This window comes from Argopecten irradians, chromosome 6, assembly GCF_041381155.1.
Source record: "Argopecten irradians isolate NY chromosome 6, Ai_NY, whole genome shotgun sequence".
Lineage (NCBI taxonomy): Eukaryota > Metazoa > Mollusca > Bivalvia > Pectinida > Pectinidae > Argopecten > Argopecten irradians.
The window spans coordinates 25,576,311-25,600,992 of record NC_091139.1 but is presented as its reverse complement, the minus strand read 5'-3'; the positions used below and the strand labels follow the sequence as shown (position 1 = coordinate 25,600,992).

Genomic DNA, 24,682 nt, shown 5'->3' with positions numbered 1-24,682 from the left:
ATCAGTTTCTCTTGTAATTTGATTTTAATTCTTTTTATTTATCAATCTATTTGAGGTATGACTTGTTTTAATGAGGAGTATCTAATATTGACATTGATAGAAAATTAAAAAAAATGGTTCCTAGACATGAGGATTGTAACAATATTATTTTCATAATCTCAAAAAAATAATATCCTTGATTGCGATGAGGCCTGCGTTATGTTATTAGATATATAATTTCTCCGGAATACCTGTTTAATTATATGCATTTATGGTCCCGATGACAGTGTGATATGAATGTTTATTTACTAGCGCTTTTCCGAGGGAAATATTACATCTGAGGGTGAATAAACCTTCATATCACACTGTCATAGGGAACATAAATTGTTTATTATACCGAAAATTTTCAAATTCGCTATTTTGGGAAATAAATATTACTGACGTCGTCGAATACAAATTTCCGTGTTAAGTATATTCACAGACACTGTTATAAACATGAGGTATAATAATATTAATTAATTAATGGTGTTAAATAACATTTTAATCAGTCACAGCGACCATAGCAACAAGTCTCGATCATTTTGAAGGAAACGTTAAATATAACAAGGATGGTGAGGTGAATTTAAATAAAATAGGTTGATTTATCATCAATATTGATAATAATAAGTGAAGATATAAGAAGTGGTTTATATATTGCCATGTAGACAATGAACTATGTAATTTATATATTGTGCGTGATATTTTGTATATTCCCAAAATAATGTGTATGCTATAAATAACAATGGTATAATCCTGCCCGCATGGGCGATATTTTCATTTCAAGAAAGCTAAATGATAGTAAAATAGGAATTTCTTTTTATGCTTGAATATATTTTCATGAGTACAAAAGCCATGTGTGTAAATAATGCCTAGACGTTAATGCGACGTTTCAACGTAACAAAACATAAGATAAAAAAAACAATTGAATTTAGATAAAATCGTTAACGATACTGTGAACGGGTTAATGGAAAGAAAACATTTTGATCGTATATCCTTACGATTAATCAGGTTAAGCTATACTGATGTCTGAACTGGGTTTAGTTATTTAACGTTTTATGACCAGCCAGGGTCATGCAAGGACGTACCAGGTTTGTTGATAGAGGAAAACCAGCCGGAGTACCCGGAGAAAACCCACCGTCCAGCAGTCAGTATCTGGCGACTGCCCCATTTGGGATTTGAACTCGCGGCAACTGGATTCCCATTATATACATAATATCAAAATATTGATATTATCGTTTTTTTATAAACAAGCTTGGGATCAGATAAGAAGACAAAGCTACCATAACACGTACAGTGAACCATTGCAACTCTCAATTTCACATATAAACCCGAATTCCAATGCGCACTTAGACTAAATTATTCTTTTTCTTGTCATAAAATATATGGATTCCCGTAGACGGCGGCGTTGAAATGTGTAATTATTATCGCCAGATACGATTGTGTTTACGTTATCCACTATCCTTTTTTTTTTTTTTTTTTTTACAGTACAAATATTTTATTCCCCCAGCTAAGTATGATGTGTATATACATTTGTGGCATTGCAACAAATGTATATACACATCGGTAATTTGGTGAGAGCTGCCAGGGTTGGGGTGCCCTGGGGCCGAACAATAATGTCCTCGCACAGGAGGGCTCTCGCACAGCATGCATCAATTAATCAATTTAAACAATAAATATAATTTTTAGAGCCATTATAGTTAAAGGGAAAAAAGGAAAAACTTTTTAAGAAAATTACTTGTGTATTGAGTATTCTGTTCACATTAAGATGTGGAATTTAATTGTTTTGGGTGGAGTGAATAAAACATTTGTATATACAAACAAAATCTAGCACAAAAAGACACACACACACACACACACATATATAAAGAATTATAGACAATACACAAACAAAACAAAAAAGATTCAAATCATACATGTTTGAGTACTACAACATAAAAACATCATACAAACATAGATTGGCATATTTCAAGAACTGTTCAAAAATATATTTCCAATTGATCCATATTTGATCAAATTTCTCAATACATCCATTTTTAATTGACAGCTTTTTTTCAACATCATATTTTGTTAACAAAAACTCACTCAAACCTTGCATATTTATGTTTTGTTTTTTTCTTGATACAGAAAAAATATAAAACTTCATATAAAGAATAATAAAATTGAGAGGTATTGAAAAAAATTCAGTCTCACCAAACAGTATTGTTTCTAATTTAAATTCCACCACATTATTAGTTTTTTCATATATTTTTCTTTTCATACCTTGCCATATTTCAAAAGATTTTTGACAATACCAAAAAACATGTTCTATGGTTATCCACTATCCTAGTTTACATTGCGTACCTCTTGTAAATGTGCTATTGCATGAGCGCAACGACTGAGATTGTCAACATTGTATTTCTCATAAAGAATAGTTCAAAATAGTTTTGGTGACCTAAACATAAATGTCTGTAATATCATAATCGATATGAAAACAGCTAAACATATATACGGATAAAAACACGTTTTAATAGAAAAAAAGACCGTTATATATATAAGTTTACTCTCTACATTTCAAAAAACATCTAAATAACGATATATACATATATGTGCTATATAAAAACAACAGTAATTCTCGAACACGTAAAAGTGAATAATACGAAGTGTACATATCATATACATAGAAAACAAAATGCACAAGAGATCCCAGAGGGATATTGACACCATCCAAAGAATGATCTATGTCTGACAAGGAAGAGAGCGGTCTTCCTCTGCTTTTTAGACTTCAACTCAAATATCAACATCCAGTGCAAAAACCAGTCATTCGGTCACCCTTCTGGTGATATCATTTCATAGACGTTAGGTGTTATTCCTTGTTCCCCAGAAAGAGGGGTGTAAAATGGTGCTGGCTCAGAGAATTCTTAAATGGATTTTCAAACAAAACTTTACTATGATTCTAGTACGGCATAATGTTTTTCTTTGAATAAAAATGGAAATAATTCATCGGTGGTTACAAGTTAAAATGTAAAACATACATACCAACATTCTTGTGAGGGGAGTCTTTTCTGGTTTTACGATGGCTGTAAAGCATGAAATACAACATGTACACAGTACTATATAATACCAATTTTAATGTAAAAGGATCAGACACAACTAACTTAAAAACCGTCTCCTAGAACCTTAAAATATATTTCAGTACATTATTACATGCAGTTCAATATGACGATTCGCAACTTACCGCAGGAAGAATACCAGCAAGATGATGAAAGCAGCAAGCAGCAGAACAAAAAAGGTGGATACAATCGCGATTGCAATCAGTTTATAATCCGTTCCACTTTCGAATGTTTCAACTGCAAAATTGATATAGGTTAAACACTTGTTTTACAATGTATATAAATACGTATACTTTTAAAATTAATACTTTATCTTTGTATATACTCAGTTATCAGCTTCGTGGAAATGTAGAAATTGTAACATCATTATTTTTTGAGCATGAACAAAATCCAAGTCATTTTTGCTGGAAAACGATGACGTAATATTTACAAAAAGCATGACGCGGCAACCAATATCTACTCGAATTGACAGATACAAAAAACGTTACTCTTTAATATGCAAAAATATTGTTTAGTTTTTTGCTGTTGCACTGACTTAGTTGTTCTCTAAACGAGCGTTTAAACCTTAAAGGCTAAATATGAGTGTTAATTCGGCCTCTCTTCTTACATACATATGTATGATATATACCAATGACCTTCCAGAAACAACATATTCAATTTTGAAACTTTTCGCGGATGATACGAAAGTGTATGGAACAGCCAACAAAAATGACGATGCGGAAAAAATACAAAGAGACCGCAATAAATAGGACGACTGGTTACAGAAAAGGCATTTGATATTTAATGCTGAAAAATGTTATGCATTTTGGAAATAACAACACAGAAACCGAGTACAGTATGGTGGGGAATAACGGACAAACAACAGCAATTATTACACGCGAAGAAAAAGATTTAGGGGTGATATTTGATCCAACGCTCAAATTTAGCATACTCGTATCAACTTGCATTATGTCAAGAAAGCAAATCGACTTCTGGGGATGATTAGGAGAACGTTTGGTCCACTCGGCAAAGACATGTATCTGCTATTATACAAATTTCTGATTCGGCCACAGTTAGAATATGCTACTACAGTCTGGAGTCCACTAGTACTGTTACTTAAAGATATTCAGGAACTAGAAAACGTGCGACGTGGGGCCACCAAACTAGTAAAAGGACTTTCCGACTTACCCTATTCATACCAATTACGTCAATTTGGATTATCATCTCTAGAGTACAGGCGTAAAAGAGCTGATGCGTTACAAGTATTTAGAATTATTAATGGAATTGACATAACCAGTGACAGAGGTCGAAGCATGCTGACCAAACAAGACCATTACCGAACAAGGGAACACGATATAAGATAACTGGAACATCATACGAGACTTAACATTTGGGGACATTCATTTGCAATAAGGGTGATAAACTCCTTTCCTTCGAAAATTGTGAATGACGAGTTGTTGAACAAATTCAAGACCCTCATAAATACGTATTGGAAGAACTGTGACATTAAGTTTTTCTATACTATAAGCAGGCTAGAAAATAAGAGACAGATAGTGTATATATTATATATAAGGAATGTGCTCAAGATTTCATTCGTTAAAGTTTCCTTTTCTTGAGTTTTGCGCAATTTTGATTATACTTACGTACAGACTATAGATTTAGGTCGTCAAGAAGCTTTGCTTAATATAGACCGAAATCGGATATAGCGGGTATATGTATATATTTAACCTTTCATGAACTGTTCCTCTGGTTATCTCAATCATGAAATCACTTAACATCATAAACGGACTATTTAACAACTCGTAAATTAAATAGGTTTTAGACTTCTGAATTCTTAACAAATAAATACACAAATAAAACAAATAATAAAAATGCACTGAGACTTCATGAATTCTGCCACAATAATAACTTTGAAGTATATTTACCGTTGGTCACGCAGTGTCCATCTTCCTTGTTACATGCATTGTCCGTACATGTGTCTGGACAATCAGCTCCACAAACAACGCCATATTTCCCAGGATAACAATCTGTATTTACCAAAACAAGTAATAAGGTAACTAACTTTAAATTATAAGTTTAGAAAAAAAATATTTTAAGAAAAACATACATCCATTACAATGCATCTGATAGCCTGAACAGAGATAACCAACAGGATCTGACGGGGTCTCCAAAACTCTTAACACTCAAACGGAAGGTCACATTCCAGTGTCAAACCACGTCGCGTGAATGACAGATAAGTTTCTTATTTATTCTTTTTGATAAAACAACATAGAATTTTGATATACTAATTCTTTCTCAATTCTAATAAACCGATGGCTAAACATGCAAGAATAAGGGGATTACAGAAAGACGAAAATCGTTATGTCATCAAAATGAACTTGTATATAAAATTTTAAACTAGAACTTACCTAAGCACTGACCGGTCTGTTTATTACATATGAAGTCCTTACACGATATCGGACAGGTACGAGCACAGGTAGCGCCATAACTTCCAGCATTGCAATCTGTTAATGACACATTGACTGATTTTGAAAATGCACGAGTTTATCGTTTTCATTCTTATAAATTATAGCACCCCACAATTGTTGATTTATGATACATATACATATATCTAGTATACAAATTTTGCATATTTCCAACGTGAATTAAAATGTTTTACGTGTTTTACGAGTAACAACTATTCTGTATTTGCGTATTACAGAGTAATCTGTCCTTGCGGGTAGGTATTGATTGTGACGTCATGTGTTTGCCATATTTCTTGGAGAAAATGACGTGCTTTGCGCTCACAATATAATGACGTCACAATGTATACCTACCCGCAAGGGAGCTAATTCTGTAATATGCAAGACGGAATAAAAATGCGTGGTTTGTCCGAAAGAGCCCTTGATATTATGTATTCGCAAATATGTTTTAAATAACGTAGACGCAAAATGCTGTAAAGTAGGTTACAGGCCATATATACATTATATTACCACACAAAATAATCGTTAATAATTAATTCCTCTTGAGATACTTACCAAGACATTCACCTTCATTCCTTGAACAAACATGGTTTCTGCAGTCGGATGGACAGTTTAGCTCGCATGTTGGACCATACCTCCCAGCAATGCACTCTAACAGAGAGGAACACTTATGAAGGGGCTATGTATGGTTTGTGCAAAATTAGAAAAATTGAATAAGGGATGTACTAATTTTTTCGAAAATATGTCAATTTCATGTCTAAACACTTTAAAAATATCGATGGGTTTTGGGACCAAAAAGGGCACAAAACATGCATTTTCTTATTATTCTTACATTAGACAGGAATGAAATTTTACACTGTCTGCTAATGTGACTGTTAATTCTTTTAAAATCTCTCAAATATTCGTTTTGACAGATCATTATCCGGATATATTACCTATGCTCTGAATTTCAACTATTCTCTTTGGCTAAAACATGGTAACGTGTAGTTCGATATTATACATATCTCCTTAGAGTTTCCATTTATAGAAGCATTATTCCTTTGTGAAATTCATTGCCCAGAAGTTGCATTCTTCAGAAATGGCCAACTCTTTTCTTGAATTAACATGCATATAAGAATAAGAAACTACATACATAATAAAAATTATTCTTTCTGTCCATATGGTGTTATACCGCCCTGAGAGAATTTAACATAATGACCTCGGACTATGCCTTCTATTATTTTTTTTATTCTCTTCGACCCGAGCGGTATAAAACCATATGGACATCAACAAAGGTCCATAATTGATATATATGCACAAATTACATGTACATCTCTTGTATATGTTAACACAGTTTATCTTATAATGAATACCCAAAACGGACTTTGAGCTAAAAGGTCTCTTTTTCAATCTGTCATGACTTGATTTGCAGTTTAATAAACACATCCGAAAAACTTTAAAACTGTGGTCAATTGAAACAAGACCGCACCCAGAAGACAAATGAAGCGTGCACAAAACGCGGAAATAATATGTCATTAATATATCTGTTTAGAAATTACATTGAAAATAAAGCAAAAATATGTTATTCTCACATAATTGCGTATCTATATGTATTTGAGCTGTGGTAATTCAATATGACGATGGCTTTATTTACAGGATTGTCAGTAAACCTACCTTTGCATATCCCATCTGATTTTACACAAATATTATCCTTGCAGTTTGTTGAACACACGTCAGAGCAGAAGTCACCATATCTTCCTGCCACGCAGGCTAAAAACAAACATACAATGCATTTTCACCCTTGTATAGGGCACAAAAATATGTCTGATTTATAAATGATAAAAACAACTTTCACAAAATGAAGCTTTAAAACTAAAAATCCACAGTCGTCTCAAATTCCAACTCTTCTTTCAATCAAATGCTATTAATAATGCCATGACATCACGAATTTTTGATGAATCGCAATGTTCTGATTTTTAACGATGCCTTTAATGTAAAACAGCTTTACATCTACTTTTTTATTATTTTTATGATTTTTTTTTTCATTTCGGTGCTGAAGGAAACACGTCTGAAGTATTAGAAATTTAAAGAAGAAGAGTTTCATAAAATCCCAAAAACAATTAGCTATAATTTTAGAGTTACTATCTACATAATATTTAAAGTAACGAAAAACTTTATATTTGCTAACCTAAGATAAATAAGATTAATTTGGGCCGTTAAAATAAAATATGTTTATAGCATAATTACACTGATTTTCAATTGACAGAAGCAAACACCAATTATTGTAAGAACAACAAAGTATCGTTTATGCTATGTCGGCGGTGGAGCATCTTTAAGAAATAGGACATTTGTTCTACTGAGAAGCCTTTAAAGACTATGAGGTATCAAAATATAATAGTTAGTTAAATTACCAGTACAGTAACCCGTGTGCTGATCACATAGGTGGTCTTTGCAGTTGACCGGACAATCGAGGCTGCAAATATTCCCTCGTTTTCCGAGAATGCAACCTATAACACGTAAAAATAGAGTTTTAGGAATTTAGCATCTACATACAACATTAACAAAGTGTAAAATCTCAGTAGATTATATGACTAATTTATTAATTCGAATGACAAAGTAAAAGAAATGCTTTCTGTGAACGAGACATGGAATTTCGACATATGTACATACAAACAATTAATAATGTAATTTCATATAAAACCTTTTTTCAGTAATGTAATTTTTGAAAATGTACATATTGTTAACCATACTTTCGCATCCGATGAGAAATATCGAATATAAATCATCACAAACATTTTAAGCATAGATGAAGTAAAACTGACTAAACTAGAACACCATGAAAAGTCGTGTCAGACATTAAATTTCGAAAATGCGTCGGTGTGAAAATAAGTTTGCGTACGATTTATCTACATCACACTTAAGGATGTATTCTTCTGAGGTTTCAGTCGCGTTGAAATCTCGTTTCAACATAGATCAAAGAAGTTATGAGATTTCGAATACAATTTATCAGTATCTATAGCAAGTTGCCAGTTTGTCAAAAAATACATTTCTAATTTTAGTAGATTTTTTTATACGGGGATTTTAAGAAAAGGCCCATTTTGGCGGTCATTTTGAAATTGCGTCTTTTTATCATTTTACTGAAATTGTTTTTACTTAAATCATCACTGCGCCAGCAGTTGTAGCTGTATTGAGCTAATTTTTGCTGCAAATCGTTACTAAGTTCGTAGTACTTAAAATATTGAGCATTAATATGTGAAATTATACTGTTTTGTGACTTTATTTTTACATTTAATGGTGATTTTGGGACTTTCATTTTTTTACTCTAATAAAAAGAAAAATAACAAAAATTCAAATGGGCAAAAAAGTAAGCACACGGACGCCCAATTTTTACTTCCTGATTTAGAAAGAACAACCCTTTCCCTATTGATATACAAAATATTATCAAAATTTTGATTCCAGAACTTTTTTCTATAAATGATTAAATTTGGCAAAAATGGCTGAAAATTGTGCATTTTGTAGCTCAAAATTAAGGGGTAGGGGTAACATATGTTGTTATTCTGAGAAAAACTATTTGTCTTATTAACCAAAACTGGTATATTTTAAAAGAAGACTACTAGAAAATAAATTCTACAAACATCCATACATATCAAACACCTCATTAGGAAATTATGACTTTAATCTCTATCTTATACGGTCAAAACGGCAAAATTCCCATAAAATCCAATATTTTGTCAACTAGGTATCTTTGAGTTACAAAAGCTCAAAAACGAGCACACGGACATATTTTTTATTCTATTTTCTTTAATCGTATGAACTCCTTTTTCCAAAAATCAATATGAGAAAAAAAGTTAAAGATGCTCCACCGCCGACAGAGCATAAATGATATTCATTATTTGAACAATAATTGGTGTTTAATCGTGTATATATATGTTTAGTTCACACAAAAAAACAATATAAAATAACTTAATTTTGCCTTTGGTGCATTTGTAATCAGTGCTTCATTCCATATAGGATATAGTTCAGAGGAACTTTTTCGGGATGCAATTAATTGGTTTTCATATTTTTAACTTGTAGTAAAATCAGAAGCTCAAACTTTTCAAAGGTGGTAATGGTGTAAAGTAAGTAACTTTTGTAACTGAAGAAAATACTAAATCGTCTGCTTCTATTTTTGATAGTAAAAAAATACCATTCGTCACCGGTGGAGCATCTTTAAATACAAGAAAATTTTGACTTCTCAAAGGAGTACATCCTTAAACACAAACTCTACCTTTGCAGTTGCCTGTGGTCTTTTCGCATAAGCGATCTTTACAGTTTGAGGAACAATCCAATTCACACATTTCGCCGTACTTTTCCGAAAGGCAATCTGAAAATTAAACAAGATATAATTGTGATGTGTGCCGTCACATAAACATCCCCCAATCTTAAATCTCTGATTTGACAAGAGTGACCGCATACCATGGCGGCAATCCTGGCTCCTGATCTGCGAAAGTTGCACTTCTACAGGTCATCAAAATGACCTCAAAATAGTTTTATGACATTATTAACAATATAATCTATATTATTACTTATAACTATGATATTTTTCGCTTTAAAAACTTTTTTTAAACTTTTTTTTCTGATTTAAACTACATGCTGAAACCGATTCCAGGCAAATCGGACTACTATTTAAATATATATAAGTAGCTCAATTTTAAACAATGAAAGGTTGTGACGGCCATCTTGAATGCTGGTCAAGAAAAAATGAAACCGGGCGACACACTGCAGGTCACCAGAAATGACTTCGAAAAATTTCATGGCGATCCGAAAAGAAGAAACGGAGCAAACACAATAAGTTCCCCACTCCGATGGGGGAACTTTATAAGACTATTTCATATGTGGATATGAAGGATAGGGATATTCTATCCGAGGGTCACAAAATGTTGTAAAACCCTCGGCAGGCCTCGCGGGTTTTACGACTTTTTATGATCCCGAGTGAAGAATATCCCTATCCTTCATATTCACGTATGAAAGATTATTTTTTCTCATACCTCGGCGTTTTATTGGAATTTTACTGCTATGATTTTCCGCCATTTTAAATTAAAAAAAAAAAGATTTAAAAAAAACGTGTTTGCAATTCAATTTTCCATAAATGAAAATTGCGTGTTATGTTCAACGCAAATCCCATTGTTTATATGTTTTAAAGTAAATACAGCATAGTTTCTGAAAAAATGGTAAAATTGTTACTAGAGTAAAAGTACAGTAATTGTGTTAATGTTTTGACGTCACGAGGCTTTATTGCATGGGTAGCTATGCAATACAGCCCAGGCGACATGAGTATTTTGAAAATGATGTACATATTGTTAACCATTTTTTCGTATACGATAAGAAATCTCGAATATATATCGCCACAAACCTTTTAAGCAAAAATAAAATAAATTTCTTATTCTACATTGTTAAACTAGAACTCCAAGAAAAGTCGTGTCAGACATTGAACTTTGATAATACGTCGACGCGAAAATAAGTTTGCAGACGGTTTATCTACATCACATCTAAACACAAATCATACCATTGCAAAAGCCTGTGGTCTTTTCGCATAAGCGATCAATACAGTTTGACGAGCAATCAAATTCACAGATTTCGCCGTACTTTGTCGGTTGGCAATCTGAAAATCAAATAATATCCATGCCAGTTTTGCTCAGTTCCCGTTACCCAGACAATTCCTTAGTTATGCGCCTGAAGCAGAGTTGATTTTTTTCCCATTACCCTGATCATATTTCTGGTGGGTTTTTTTCTCTACATATTAAACTTTCATATAGTTAATAATGAAGATATGTATTCAGTTCATTATAGCTATTGCTTCATTTTTATCCTTTTTCAAAAGGTACGATATCATATTTAAAAAAAAGAAAGAAAAAAAGAAAAAAGCTGCATCTAGAAGAAATAATAAGAACGTGAGGAACAAGAAAACCTTTCCAAATATCTTGCGGGTATTTGGGAAAATATTGCAAGGGTACTTTGATTTGTTTATATAAATAAGAAATTAAGATGTGAAATACATAGAAGGTGAAAGGGTATAGTAGTTGGAAATAAAACGAAAGAGTGTACATGTCGATATATAAAAGGGACACCAAGAATACATCTTCGCTTGCTCATGATGTTTTGGTTTTAACACTACAATAGGCAAGCAATGATGCCAAGGGTTAATATAAGAGCACATGCATGGTGTCATTATGTGAGATGACGTGACTTACAAAAGCATGCGCCAGTTGAAGGGTCACAGTTTCCGCCTAGACATCTATCAGAACACAGCTGATCACAACTTTGATTCCCATACTGTCCTACTGCACAACCTAAAATAAAAAAGAGTATAAGTAAAACAGACTTTTTGCTGATGACATATTGTAAATCAATCCAAGTGAAAAAGTGTTACCGAACGCAATTGGTAGCTCATTTATAAATAAGATATCTCTCTGGGTGTTTGATAAATTTAATGAAATACAAACATAATCTTATCTGTCTGTTTATGTGCTATCGTCAGTTGTTTTGCCATTGTTAAAGCTTTTATGATTTTCAAATCGTTATTTTATAGACGAGAACAAAATGAAACAGATGTATAATCTTTGATACCAGGGCATTGTGTGATGACGGAAATTTTGCTGAATATGAAAAAAAAAGTTTGTTTAGGAGCCAACGTATGCCGAAAAGCTCCGTTATAGAAACATATTACCATTAGTCCCACACCTCTTGGTAGTGATTTTGAAACCTATCTATTGGTTATGTAATGACCGTAGTTCGGTCGTGGTTTTCCGAACACTCAACTTTACCCAATTCCAACTCCTGGTACGTCATAATCAAACCTAGCAGGTTAGGGTACAAACTTTACAAAAATAATAGATAACTTCATTTTATCAACATTGTAGTGATTGGAATTAGCGCTACATTGTGAATGCGAAACAGGATTCTTGACATCAATTCCTGCATTTTGTCAATTCCATATGGTCATATGACAGGCGGCGAAATCTAAGCAATATCCGTTAAAGGCCCACTATCTTTCCGAAACGGCTTTTAAGTTTTAAAATATGAATGTATAACGAGATCGATAATTTTATAAAGTCGCAAAATTTATTAACTTACCGTTAATACAACACTTATCATCGCCTTCTAACCAATTTAATTGAAATAGATAAAATGCTTCGTCCTAAATACCGCGCGGTAGTTGATTGTGCAAAACAGCGAAATGAATCCCCGCTGTTACATTACTGCATCATATATTACCTAGGAAATCTGGCACATTTGGTGTTGTTACCTCATCTTAGGCCATCGATATATATTTTCTTATGGTATTTATGTTTTTAGAAACCTTTAAATTTTGCTCCGGAAAGTTAGTGTACCTCGAGTCATGATCAAGTTGCGCCGAGTTCAAACCGTACTTGTCTCCGTCTTACCATAATGTTCAAACCTAAACGTACCGAATACCTGTACCTCACAAAGCTCCAATATAGCGTCTTCGGAATACCAATCGTGTCTCTTCGGATCACCTCTGTAGTTGTAGATGGTCACATATTGGGCTACAGATGGACACTGAATTGTTATATGTATTGATACGTCATCCTCTGTTTCACTCTTGTCCTCATGACAGAGATCTCCTTGTGTCCAGTCACTTGTGTTTGATAAATACAACATAAAACCAGCAAATCGTTGTCTGGCGTAAGAAGAATCACCTATATAAAACAAAACGTAAATAAAGCAATATGCATCTGATGGATGAAATCATTAATATTAAACTGTTTTCTTGGTTCAACACCGACATCTTATCAACAAAGACTGCTTTAATGAGTAGATAATGTGAATATAAGAATTATGCTGTGTTTTACAGTTATGGAATTACTTTGGCGTTGGCGTCGGCGTTGGAAATCCCAGGTTAAGGTTTTGGTGCAAGTGTTGTAATATTTATCTGTCACAACTAACAATATTTCAATTTTCACTGAAGTTGGACTAAATGAAACTACTTAAAAATCCGGTTTTATTTGCTCTTGAATTTGGGTATGAACTTGGATATCTTAACATCGGTTTTCGCGCAAGAAAATATTTTATCTAGACCTACTTTTGCCTAAGAATGCGTACATGTAGCTTCCTACTAGGCCTAGCTAGGCATAGATCTAAACAGCAGTGGTTTAGAAAAAAAAGTGCAAACATTACGGACAGATTTCTACAATTTTAAAAGCATTTTTATGAAATTTCGTTTGACTGACTCTTGTGTATCGTTCGAGTCGAGCAACATTGCCTACCGAAGAAAAATAAAATGTGCCATGTCCCTGTGTGACGTGCGCCGAACGTTAGAACGCCTCAGTTACAAACAAATGATGAAGCCTAAACGGCAATAAGAAATACTATATGAAGGTCAATGAGTGTTGATTTACCTTTAATCAGTTGTTTAACCTGTATCAATGCTAAAGGCTAAATAAACCACTAGAACCTTTCCGTTCCCATCACGTTACAGTGACTCTAAATTTTGAATCGAAGCGGGAGACATAGTATCATACAGTCTAGACATTATCCTTCTCCATCTTCGGCGACCATTTTTGCAATCACTTCTAAATCTATTGTAAATGTTTTATGTTTCATCTGGATTATATTGATAATAAAGTTGTTTTAAAGTAAATGTATGACAATTTTTTTTTGTAATATTTGCGTTATTTATTTTTAATTAGTTGTAATTATCATAAGGAATATTTTACCCTTTATGAAACTAATGATTTTTGTAAATACATTGACCTTTCAAAAGTATAATTTTATAGCTAAAGTCACATTGTATATATGATTTTACCTGCGCTTGTAACACATTTCATTTAGAAATTGATATGAGAAAAATGTGTCGGCTTATCAATAAGCCATCAATATATTTGAAGTCAATAAATCGTTCTGACCGACACGGACATATGAATGAATTCAAATGAGAGATTAACTTCTGGATCTTTCGGTCATCTTGAAAATGTCAATCAAAGGAAATCACACGTAATAGATTGATTACTTAAGTGATAGCGAAAGCTACATGTATTATATTGTCCTAGAATATATTTTTTTATCCTTTGGCACCGTACGATGTGTCTAACAATTGTAGATTGCTAGAAATCTATCTTAATTATGGAAGTCGATAACATAATTGAAATTAGCCATCTTTAATAAGATCCCGCAAAGCGGAGACTGCCATATTGTATTTAAACCTATTGAGTTACGTCTCTTTACATTGCGCTGTATAACGTTAACTTTACAGGTTAATTATAATGGTTTATATTCTTAAACAGATTTATTTTAATTATAATGCTATCGGCATATGTTGATTACTGTAGGAATACAGATCATAAGGATTTCAATAATGAATCGTATTGAACAGACATAATGTATTTTGAGACTTGTAGTCTTGTACTATTTGGCGTTAATACTTGTTGTAAAATATGAAATTATTACATGTTGTAGTCATGGATTTGTTAGCCACAATTATGTTATTGTTTTTATAATTAGCATGTATATTCATAAATGTAGATATAATCTTTTCTGTATTTTATTATAATTAAGGGCATTGTATATGTTGTCATTATCGGAAATGACGTCAATACTTTACATGCTCATTACTATTATTAGGATATTTCATATTAAGATATTATCTCTTTTTTACTATAATCTGTACTTGGTCAATTTATTGAATTACTTTTAATTAAGATTTTACTATTGTTAATCTTCCCGTCGCTAAGCGTATATTATGTACTGTACCGTAAAATAATTATTTCCCCCATTTTATTAGTATTTCCCCAAAACAAAAGAATTGTTTATTCAATATTGCAATCAGTTCATTATTTAGAAAATAACTTGTATTCGAACTACTACAATGTAAATTATGATTTATGAATTTCGATTGTATGTTTTGAATTATGAAACATGATGACCAATAAACCTCTGAATCTAATCGGGTAGCTTGACTAATATTTCAGCTATACAGACCACTACAATCAAACAGAACTACAAAAAAACTACATAAAAGTATTCTAATGACGCATTATTTTCTTTGTAGACTTGCACAAGCCCAGAAACAAAGATCAACAAAAATCTAATACGATTGAATTGAAATACATGTAAAGGATTGAATCTTGCTGTGGTCGATTCCATGGGGTGATGAATTAAGTTGCTCTTGAAACAAATTCAACATGAACTGCTTCGCACTTCATTCAATTTGTTTCAAGAGCAACTCAATTCATCACTCTATGAAATCGACCAAAGCAAGATTCAATCCTTAATTGATTTCTACAATAATTTTGGATTATAATCGTTATTATGGGTGTTAACAATCATTTAAAGGAGCCAAATGCTGGTTTTTGAGAATTTCAAGAGGCTCATTGGGCCGAAATAGCCAGGTTAAGGTTTTGGTGCAAGTGTTATACTACATATGTACTCTAATCCGTCACGATCAATTTTGATTTCTGCAATGATTTTAAATTATAATTGTTGTGATGGGTATGGAAAAAATTACTTAAAGAGGAAAAATGCTAAATTATATCAACAAAAGGAAAACAAAACAAAAAATTGCCATAATGATTGTTCACGATGTCACGTTAACTTTGCGTTTGTGACACAAAAAGTAATAATTTGTCTATTGTTTGGTTTTCTGAAATCCTGAAAATCTATAACACCACAAGGGTTGTTTGGACATATAGTAAGATATGGAACAAAGCATGTGTATGGACCCATCTGAGCAACTGTGAAAGCAGAGCTGCTATTACGTAAATGATTCAACCAGATACACATGCAGTTACGAGAATGGTGTGTAAATTTATATTACAAATGTTGTTACATTGGTGTAAAGTAAACCTGTATGAATACAATGTAATCATAGAAAATAGTTGATACATTTTGTAAATAGTAGGCAATGAAATACTGTATAACTAGTCTATAAGAAACACACTCAAATACTTATCCAGCAGTGAACTTACAAGATGTATGAGCGATAACCCACATAAATACATTGAAATTGTTTTCATATATTTGCATTTACAAGTTAAGAATGTGACCATACACCCAGATTTCACATACATAAATTATGTTATTTGTGGAAATGTCAGAAATTAAAAGAATGGCCGAATTTAATTTACATTGTATTTTTGTTGATGCTTATAATTCGATTGTCCACTTTGTATCTACATATTATTTTACATTTATTCATTCAATTATTTCAGATTTGCTGTCACTCACATGCAATAGTTTCTTTACCTAATGTTTCAACCAGGAAATACAAAAGATAAAATCAAAACCATTACTACTACAGTTGTAGTATACGGTTTGAAGAAAGAAAGAAGGTGTTGAAACAAGCCTTACATTGCAATTGTGTTAAATGATTGTGTTGAAAACAAAAGAGGAAATAAATAGAAGAGGCGGTTTACAGTCTGCTTGGTTTTACAAACCTCTGTAGTATATTGTGATATAACCCGTTGTACTTAGATGTCCTAAATCCACTTGCCACCACGCTTCCTTTTCACCAAGCGATTTCGTATGTGAACAGCAATCATTAAACATATCTTGGTCTGTACAGTTGTCCACTGCCGCAGCTGCCTTCCATCTATGTTCAAAAAAGTTCAGACTCTGCCTTGCTGTCTTTCTCAAAGAAATATTCTCTGGAATGTTAGCAAGTATTATCTTATATGGTCTGCTAAGAGTTAAAATACGAGGGAATATACATTTACTAAAGTTTATCGCTGACCTAGCTGCAACATTTCACCCCGAAAGACTTGAAGACATATACTGGTGCCATCTTTAGAAACCATAGAAGGTCGGTACGTACATGGGTATCCGTTTTATCGCTGACCTTTGCATTGCATGGCTTATCCATTGATTACTGTATGCGTACATTTGGTTTGTCGTTGACATTTTCAAAAAAAGGTTCTAAAAGGAACTTAAATAGTAGTACAAGTCTCAGCTGAAATGAATTACCGAGGTGAGTCTATCGACCTAATATTTCACTGTTGTATGTTAATTTTCAATTTAGAAAGTCTAATACTGACGAATTTCGAAGTGAACATGACATATCGTGTAGATTTCATACAGAGTACAGCATTACGTACCTAGAAATAACGAGGTTATTGTATGAACGTAACAAACTTAACTCTTTGTGCATACATTGTATGTCTGTTCTATTTATAATATGTACATGTGTAGATTTTGAATTACTAATGCAATGAATGCATAAAACATCTAAACGTTATTTTGACGTAATTTTAAGATAATAATAACAAATTGTTGACAATAAAATGTACATTTGTATGTGAAATTGTAATTTTTTAACTTACCTTCAGATAATATTGATTGTACAAAGTAAACAATAATCCAAACTCCAAGTTTGGTACAGGCCGCTTTGATAGCCATAGTGTTACAAATGTCTGTCAGCTAATTATATAACCAGGAAGCTACACTGGTTTACTTGTTTACAATGCAAAGGTAAACGCATACCGGTACGTGTCTACTGTATATGTAATAAACACATTGTACCACCAAAACTGAACTGGTAAAAGTGGTACGTTCCTTGAAGCGTACTACACACGGATCCAAGATTGAGGACCGGATCAATTTCATCTGTCGTCAAAATATCATTTTTATTGAAAACAAAATGTAATTGAATATTAGTTGAATTTCCATTTATTATGTAGTTCAATCAATTTTGATACTTTTTAGATATTGCTTTTATATCCGTAATGTCCTTAATATCGATAAATAATAAGTAATCGGCACCCTTGTGTAAGTGAAACAAAAACCAAAACCAAACGAAAAAAATGGCATTTGATTGGATCCTCTTAATATTAAGCGGATCCAATCACATTAGGAGGATCTCATTAATGCATTAGATGGTGCTGTATCAATTCAGTTCAAATGGCACGAATCTGCAAAAGGAACGCACGGATCATATCTTCTTCTGTTATACAAAGCACAATGTATTTATTCATAACACCTTTTTATGAAAAATATTCTTACCTGTTGAAAAGTGGTCTAGACTTTTATTAATGCCAGTGCGTGCACTCGATATGTTGTTGGGTTGATACATGTATACTGTGCTAGTCTCTCTCCATCTGAACATTTTATTGAAACTACAGCAGATTATGGCGTTTCAATATTAGAATAGTAATTTAGCACAAATTTGCAAATGTACTTGACGTCACGATTGATGTTGATCAGTCATTTTTTATATTTACTGTAGAATTGTGTATGAGAGAAAAATACTCTTTCATACGTGGATATGAAGGATAAGGATATTCTACCAGAGGGTCATAAAATGTTGTAAAACCCTAGGCTTGCCGAGGGTTTTACAACATTTTGTGATCCCGAGGGTAGAATATCCCTATCCTTCATATCCACGTATGAAAGAGTAATTTTCTCTGATACCTCGACGTTTTCTTGCAATTTTACTTCTATTAGTTTCCGTCATTTTGAAATAAAATCGAAAAAAAACGCAAGTCAAATCTCCATACATAAAAAATCGTGATATTTTCAACGCAGATTCTGTTGTCTGTATCTTTTAAAGTAAACCTAGTGTAGTGGCCATTGTCCAATCAGTATTAATGTCTGTTTTAAAACTTTTAAAGAGAAGTCGTAGAAGCTAATTGGACTGAAATGAATCGCTCTCTTTCGTCAGTTGACTGGCAGGCTCTTATTGACCCTAATGATAATGTTGATGATATTAATAATCTTAAAATTGATAAAATCCTTACTTTAGCTGCCTTGCATATTCCTGTCAAAGTAATTAGAATTCGTCCTAATGATAAACCATGGATGACCCAGGAAATAAGAAGAAATTTGAGGGTTAAAAATAGATTACATAAGAAAGCAAGATCTACTAATAGGGAGAATGACTGGCTCAGATTTAGGATTGCACGTAATGATGTTATTGATCTGATAAGACAGGCAAAACAAAACTATTTAAATAAATTAACAAAATACCCTATCTGACAAGTCAATTCCGCCTGGTAAATGGTGGCGTATTGCCAAGTCTATTAGTAACTTCTCTAATAAGTCTTCTTCTTCACAACCTTTTAAAATTGGTGGTAATATAATTATTCAGCCTATGGACAAAGCAGAGGCATTAAATAATTTCTTCTGTTCTATTTCAAATTCCACAGCTGAAGTTGATGATTCTGATCCTGACTTACCTCCCCTTAGTCATCTTAATTTTTCCAATATCAACATTACTGATCAACAAGCCTGCTGGACCTGATAATGTTTCTCCTACAATAATAAAAAATCTTGCACCTTCTATATTTACACCTCTGAAATTACTTTTTCAGAAAACTATTTTAACTGGTAAGGTACCACACTCTTGGAAATCCTCAAATGTTACTGCTATTTATAAAGGTAAAGGTTCTGTTGATGATCCCAGTAACTACAGACCTATTGCTATTACTTCCTGTTTAAGTAAATTATTAGAAAAAAATTGTTTTTAAATATGTATTTAACTTTGTAACGAAACATCATATCATAAGTGAGAATCAGTCTGGATTTCATTTCTATTTATGATGTTATTTCCAAAAACTTAGATAATGGTAAAGATATTAGATTAGTCTTTTGCGATATTAGTAAGGCTTTTGATAGGGTATGGCACAAGGGACTTCTTTATAAACTTAAAAAATATGGTATTTCTGGCAATCTTTACAAATGGTTTGAGAGCTATTTATCTGACAGGAAACAACGAGTTATCTTTGAAGGTTATATGTCCAATTTTAAATCCATTTCTGCTGGTGTTCCCCAAGGCTCTGTTCTTGGTCCTTTCCTTTTTCTTCTTTTTATTAATGACATCACTCATGAAATTAATACTAATGTAAAAATTTTTGCTGATGATACATCACTTTATGTTATAGTTGATGAAGATGTTATTACCCCAACTAATGATCTCAACGATGACTTAAAATCCATTTATAATTGGGCTAAATTTTGGAAAATTCATTTTAATCCACAGAAAACTGTTGCTTTATCTGTTTCAAGGAAAAAGAGATACCATCCACCACTTATCTTTAATAATCAAATAATTAATGAACATGTTTTCCACAAATATCTAGGTGTTATTTTTAATTCAAATGGAAGCTGGGGTGATCATATTAAATATATATATGATACTTCTTGTAAAAAGACTAAATATCTTGCGCATGCTTAAACACAAAATTGACAGGAAATCGTTGGAATCTTTATATCTCTCTTTCATCCGCCCCATCTTAGAATATGCCTCTTCTGTGTGGGATAACTGTAATATTTGAGACGAAAAACTTCTTGAATCTGTCCAAATTGATGCAATAAAAATTATTACTGGCCTCAGAAGTGGAACGTCTCATCAAATACTATATTATGAATCTGGGTTTGAAAAATTAAAAGATAGACGTAATAGACATAAACTCATTTTAATGTACAAAATAATTAATCACTTAACAGCTGACTATCTATATCACACTATTGAACCCTATATTAATAATAATGTTAATCACCGACTTCGCACTAATAGATTCTTTAATATTCCTCCATACAGAACATGCACCTATGACCGTAGTTTCTTTCCCGATACAATGCGCCTATGGAATAATCTTGACCATTCTATTACCTCATCCCCTACTCTTAGTACTTCTAAAAAGAATTTAAATAAAACTCAAACACACTCTAATAGTAATGCTGTTAACTTCACCTCCTGTAATCCAAGAAAACTTAATATAATACTATGTCAATTACGTAATAATGCGAGCAATCTAAACTTTGACAAATATAAAAAAAAAAACACCTTATTGATGACCCTGCTTGTTCCTGTGGCGCTGCTTGTGAAAATGCTGATCACTATTTTTTCTTCTGTCCTCTTTTTACTGACTCCAGACACTTTATTACTAACATTGCTAATCATTTCAATCATATCTCTTCTAAACTATTAACATCTGGTGATATCCAATTATCTATTGAAGAGAATCAATTCATCCTTTCTAATGTGAATAATTATATCTCTGCCACTAACAGATTCAATTAATCCTAGCTATCCTGTAAATTTGTTATTTAGTCATATACTTACTATAAATATACTTATTTATGAATATCATATGCTAATCTTCTTGATGTAAGTTTAATCTTATATCTTTAATCGATGAATCTGAGTAAAGCTACACTATGTGTGTATGTGTGTGAGAGAGGGGTATGTATGTGATTGTTTATATGTATATATTCACTTACATTAATCCTGTAATATTGTCTATTTATGTATGTAAATATGTATGCAATGTAACCTCCGGGACGGGAGATGACTTATATAGGTTTGCCTGTTGTCAGATCCCTTTGATATTTATTATTAATAAAATATGTTGAAATTGAAGTAAACCTAGCTTAATTTCAAAAAGAAATTGTTATGATTGTGCCTAGAAAATTGTAATTTTGTTGACGCTGTGACGTCATTAGGCTTTATTGCATGTACAGCTTCAGGCGACAACTTCTGTATAAAATGGTATGATTGTTTTGTCCTTTGACGTACAGCAAAAGAAATTGGGTGATCAAATAATGGTACGGCCTGTCATTGGTAACCTTATTTCTCCAAAGGTACCATCAGTTTTGTAAAGGCATAATGCAATATGGATTATTGTAACGACAATGATAGTCACCCCTAGAGTATCGAGGATGAGTTTACCTGTAGAAAGTTTAGACTTATTGAATCATGTGTACATACCTTATACCGAGTTAGTTCACATGACTGCACTGAGTGGTCCAATAATTTGTGATATATTCGAATTATCTTCTATTTGAAAGACTTCTTGTATCATACTTGGTAATCATACTTGTATCTTTAGATTCTGGAACAATTGATTTATCTAACGCCAGTATAGATAAGCGAGTAGGGAGTGTTGTTTGTGTCATCGATGGTAATTCAGAAAGGAACACTATATATTACAATCGAGTGTATGTATTTTGTACCATGTATTTTTAAAAAATCATCAATCTACGAATGGTTTTCTTTAGAAACCTTCCAGCACCAAGTCCATTTTCAATAGTTTTTGAATATACAGCTGCACTCAATTCTACATCTAGAATGTTATAATTTTCAAGAATATTTTCCAAAAGTTTCTTCAGGTATTGAGAGTATAATGCGTTTTTCGTAGCATAGTAACAATGGATTTTTATAGATACTGCTTTATCTGAAGGTTATAATGTTATTTCCATGTATTTTCTTGAATCATATTGACGCCGCCTTAATTATATGATAATGTCATTAGCATTCGTAAAGGTTGGTTGCTCGGTACCACATCCTCGATACAACAGGGATTACTATCACTGACGTTATATCCGCATCCTTGATACACCAGGGGTCACCGCTGTCATTATATATACCCCCTCGATATAGCAAGGGTTACTAACACTGTCGTCATATCCAGACGATCTCATAGTAAACCTGATGACAAACTGACGGATGTACATTAAAAGCAATAAATGTACACTGTGGTTGACTGTGTTGCTTTGAAGTTGGAAGACACTCTCCATGTAATCTTGAAAGGACATCACTGCAGGCCTATGATTGGTCAGTTATTTTTCCTCAACTTCATTCAACTTTACTATGAGACAGTCCACAGGTAGATGATTTTGTCATGCTCATGACGGTTTCTTCACAATTAGAGGGGTGACACTATACATGTAGATAGAAGTGAAAATGACAATATCAAATACATATGTTGATTAGCACAAGTAGTCAAAATAAGGAACAAAAAATATCAAATTTGTATTATTATATGTTACTTACTATGTACATGTACACGTATTAAGGTAAGATAATATAAGATAGATAAGATTTATTCTGGTTCAGGACTTGTGTGAGATAGTCGTCTAAACCAGACTCGTAATCCCTTATTGATACATATTACTAAGTAAAATACATTAATAATATTTAACACCTTACACAAATTTATTGGAGATTATTGATAAAACATCCGCAAATTAGAACATCAGTCTACAATATAATGACATTAGTTGTTGATTTAAGATTTATGTCATAGGTGTGGGAAAATGTATAATGATATATATACGCATATTGTGTTACAGTGTGGATTTACGGAAGAGGTGCGAGATCGGTTATGGTGTGAGCTTTTAAGTATAGATGGAATCGGTTTTAACGTATACTTACATTCCCATTCAGACTTCCAATTATTTCATACTACTTATGGTGGTAAAATTATGTATGATTTGAACAGTATAGATATAATAGAATTTCGCCGCGTTTCTGTCAGATATGTTTCAAAAATGTTAAATGGTTTTTTTTCAAATAGTTATCACGTCTAATTATGACTATTCTTACAACTTGTATGTGTAGTAAATTAATTGGGTTCATTGTGTCTATATACATACTGAAGTGTTAATTTTTTCCCCGATTTCTATTTTTTTATTATTATTATTATTTTTTATTATTATTATTTTTTACTATTATTATTATCATTATATTATTGTCTATTAATTATTTTGCACCACTATACTGCACTATAGATAGTACTAAATAGTTGTATGTACATCTACTCAACTAGTTGTCACATCACTTACATTATTCTTTGTACAGATTAAGCCATGTTGAATATTGTATTACATGTATGTTATTCTATTTATGTTATCTTCAAATTGGAGGAAATAAAGAGAATAATAATAAAATTATGTTGAATAGATTACAGATGAGCATATAAATACTCAGAATATAATTCATTTGTAATGAGAGTGCAGTGAACAATGTGAAACTGATAATCCATGTTAATGACATTGTCGGAAGTTATTGGCAAACACTGCAAATATATGAATACATATAATCTGGTGATATTTGAATTTAAAAAGAAACATTCTTAAACCAATTTAGATATTTATACATAGTCAAAAAATGTAAGAATAGCTAGGCCTCCATTTCAAAATGGAAATAAATGCATACATCTGTATAACAAATTTTTAAAAGATTAATTAAATTCATATTGAAGTCTTGAGTGCAGTATTAAATACTCAAGTAGTCCATGCCAATAAATGAATTTAATTCAATGGTGTCGGATCATATATCCCTTTCCTATGTATATTTTTGTATATTTTATTTATCAATGGAAACGAAATTAAGAGCGGTGAATAGTAGCATGCAACCTATATCTAATAGATGCGTCGGAGTTA

The 24,682-nt window shown here is 32.3% G+C and overlaps 1 protein-coding gene across 3 annotated transcripts; it reads right to left on the bottom strand.

The window, feature by feature from the left end:
• Positions 1-1,511: 1,511 nt before the first annotated feature.
• LOC138325441 (cell death abnormality protein 1-like) lies at positions 1,512-17,928 on the bottom strand. 3 transcript variants are annotated; one of them, XM_069271115.1, is made up of 14 exons: positions 17,842-17,928; positions 16,960-17,169; positions 12,976-13,227; positions 11,758-11,856; positions 11,073-11,168; positions 9,795-9,890; positions 7,939-8,034; positions 7,202-7,297; positions 6,104-6,199; positions 5,495-5,590; positions 5,012-5,113; positions 3,233-3,344; positions 3,034-3,074; positions 1,512-2,914 (listed from the first exon to the last, which is right to left on the bottom strand). In XM_069271115.1, the coding sequence occupies exons 1-14, from the start codon at positions 17,915-17,917 to the stop codon at positions 2,823-2,825; spliced, it is 1,560 nt and encodes a 519-aa protein (XP_069127216.1). In that variant the 5' UTR covers positions 17,918-17,928; the 3' UTR covers positions 1,512-2,822. The 3 variants fall into 3 exon arrangements, with proteins under 3 accessions (XP_069127216.1, XP_069127218.1, XP_069127217.1); XM_069271117.1 differs by lacking the exon at positions 7,939-8,034; XM_069271116.1 differs by lacking the exon at positions 11,073-11,168.
• Positions 17,929-24,682: the final 6,754 nt, after the last annotated feature.

Coding starts and splice junctions, on each gene's coding strand:
- LOC138325441 (XM_069271115.1), bottom strand. CDS start 17,917: ATGGCTATCAAAGCGGCCTGTACCAAACTTGGAGTTTGGATTATTGTT. Junction 17,170..17,841: donor ACAATCAATATTATCTGAAG/GTAAGTTAAAAA, acceptor CTAACATTCCAG/AGAATATTTCTTTGAGAAAG. Junction 11,169..11,757: donor TTCAACTGGCGCATGCTTTT/GTAAGTCACGTC, acceptor TTTGATTTTCAG/ATTGCCAACCGACAAAGTAC.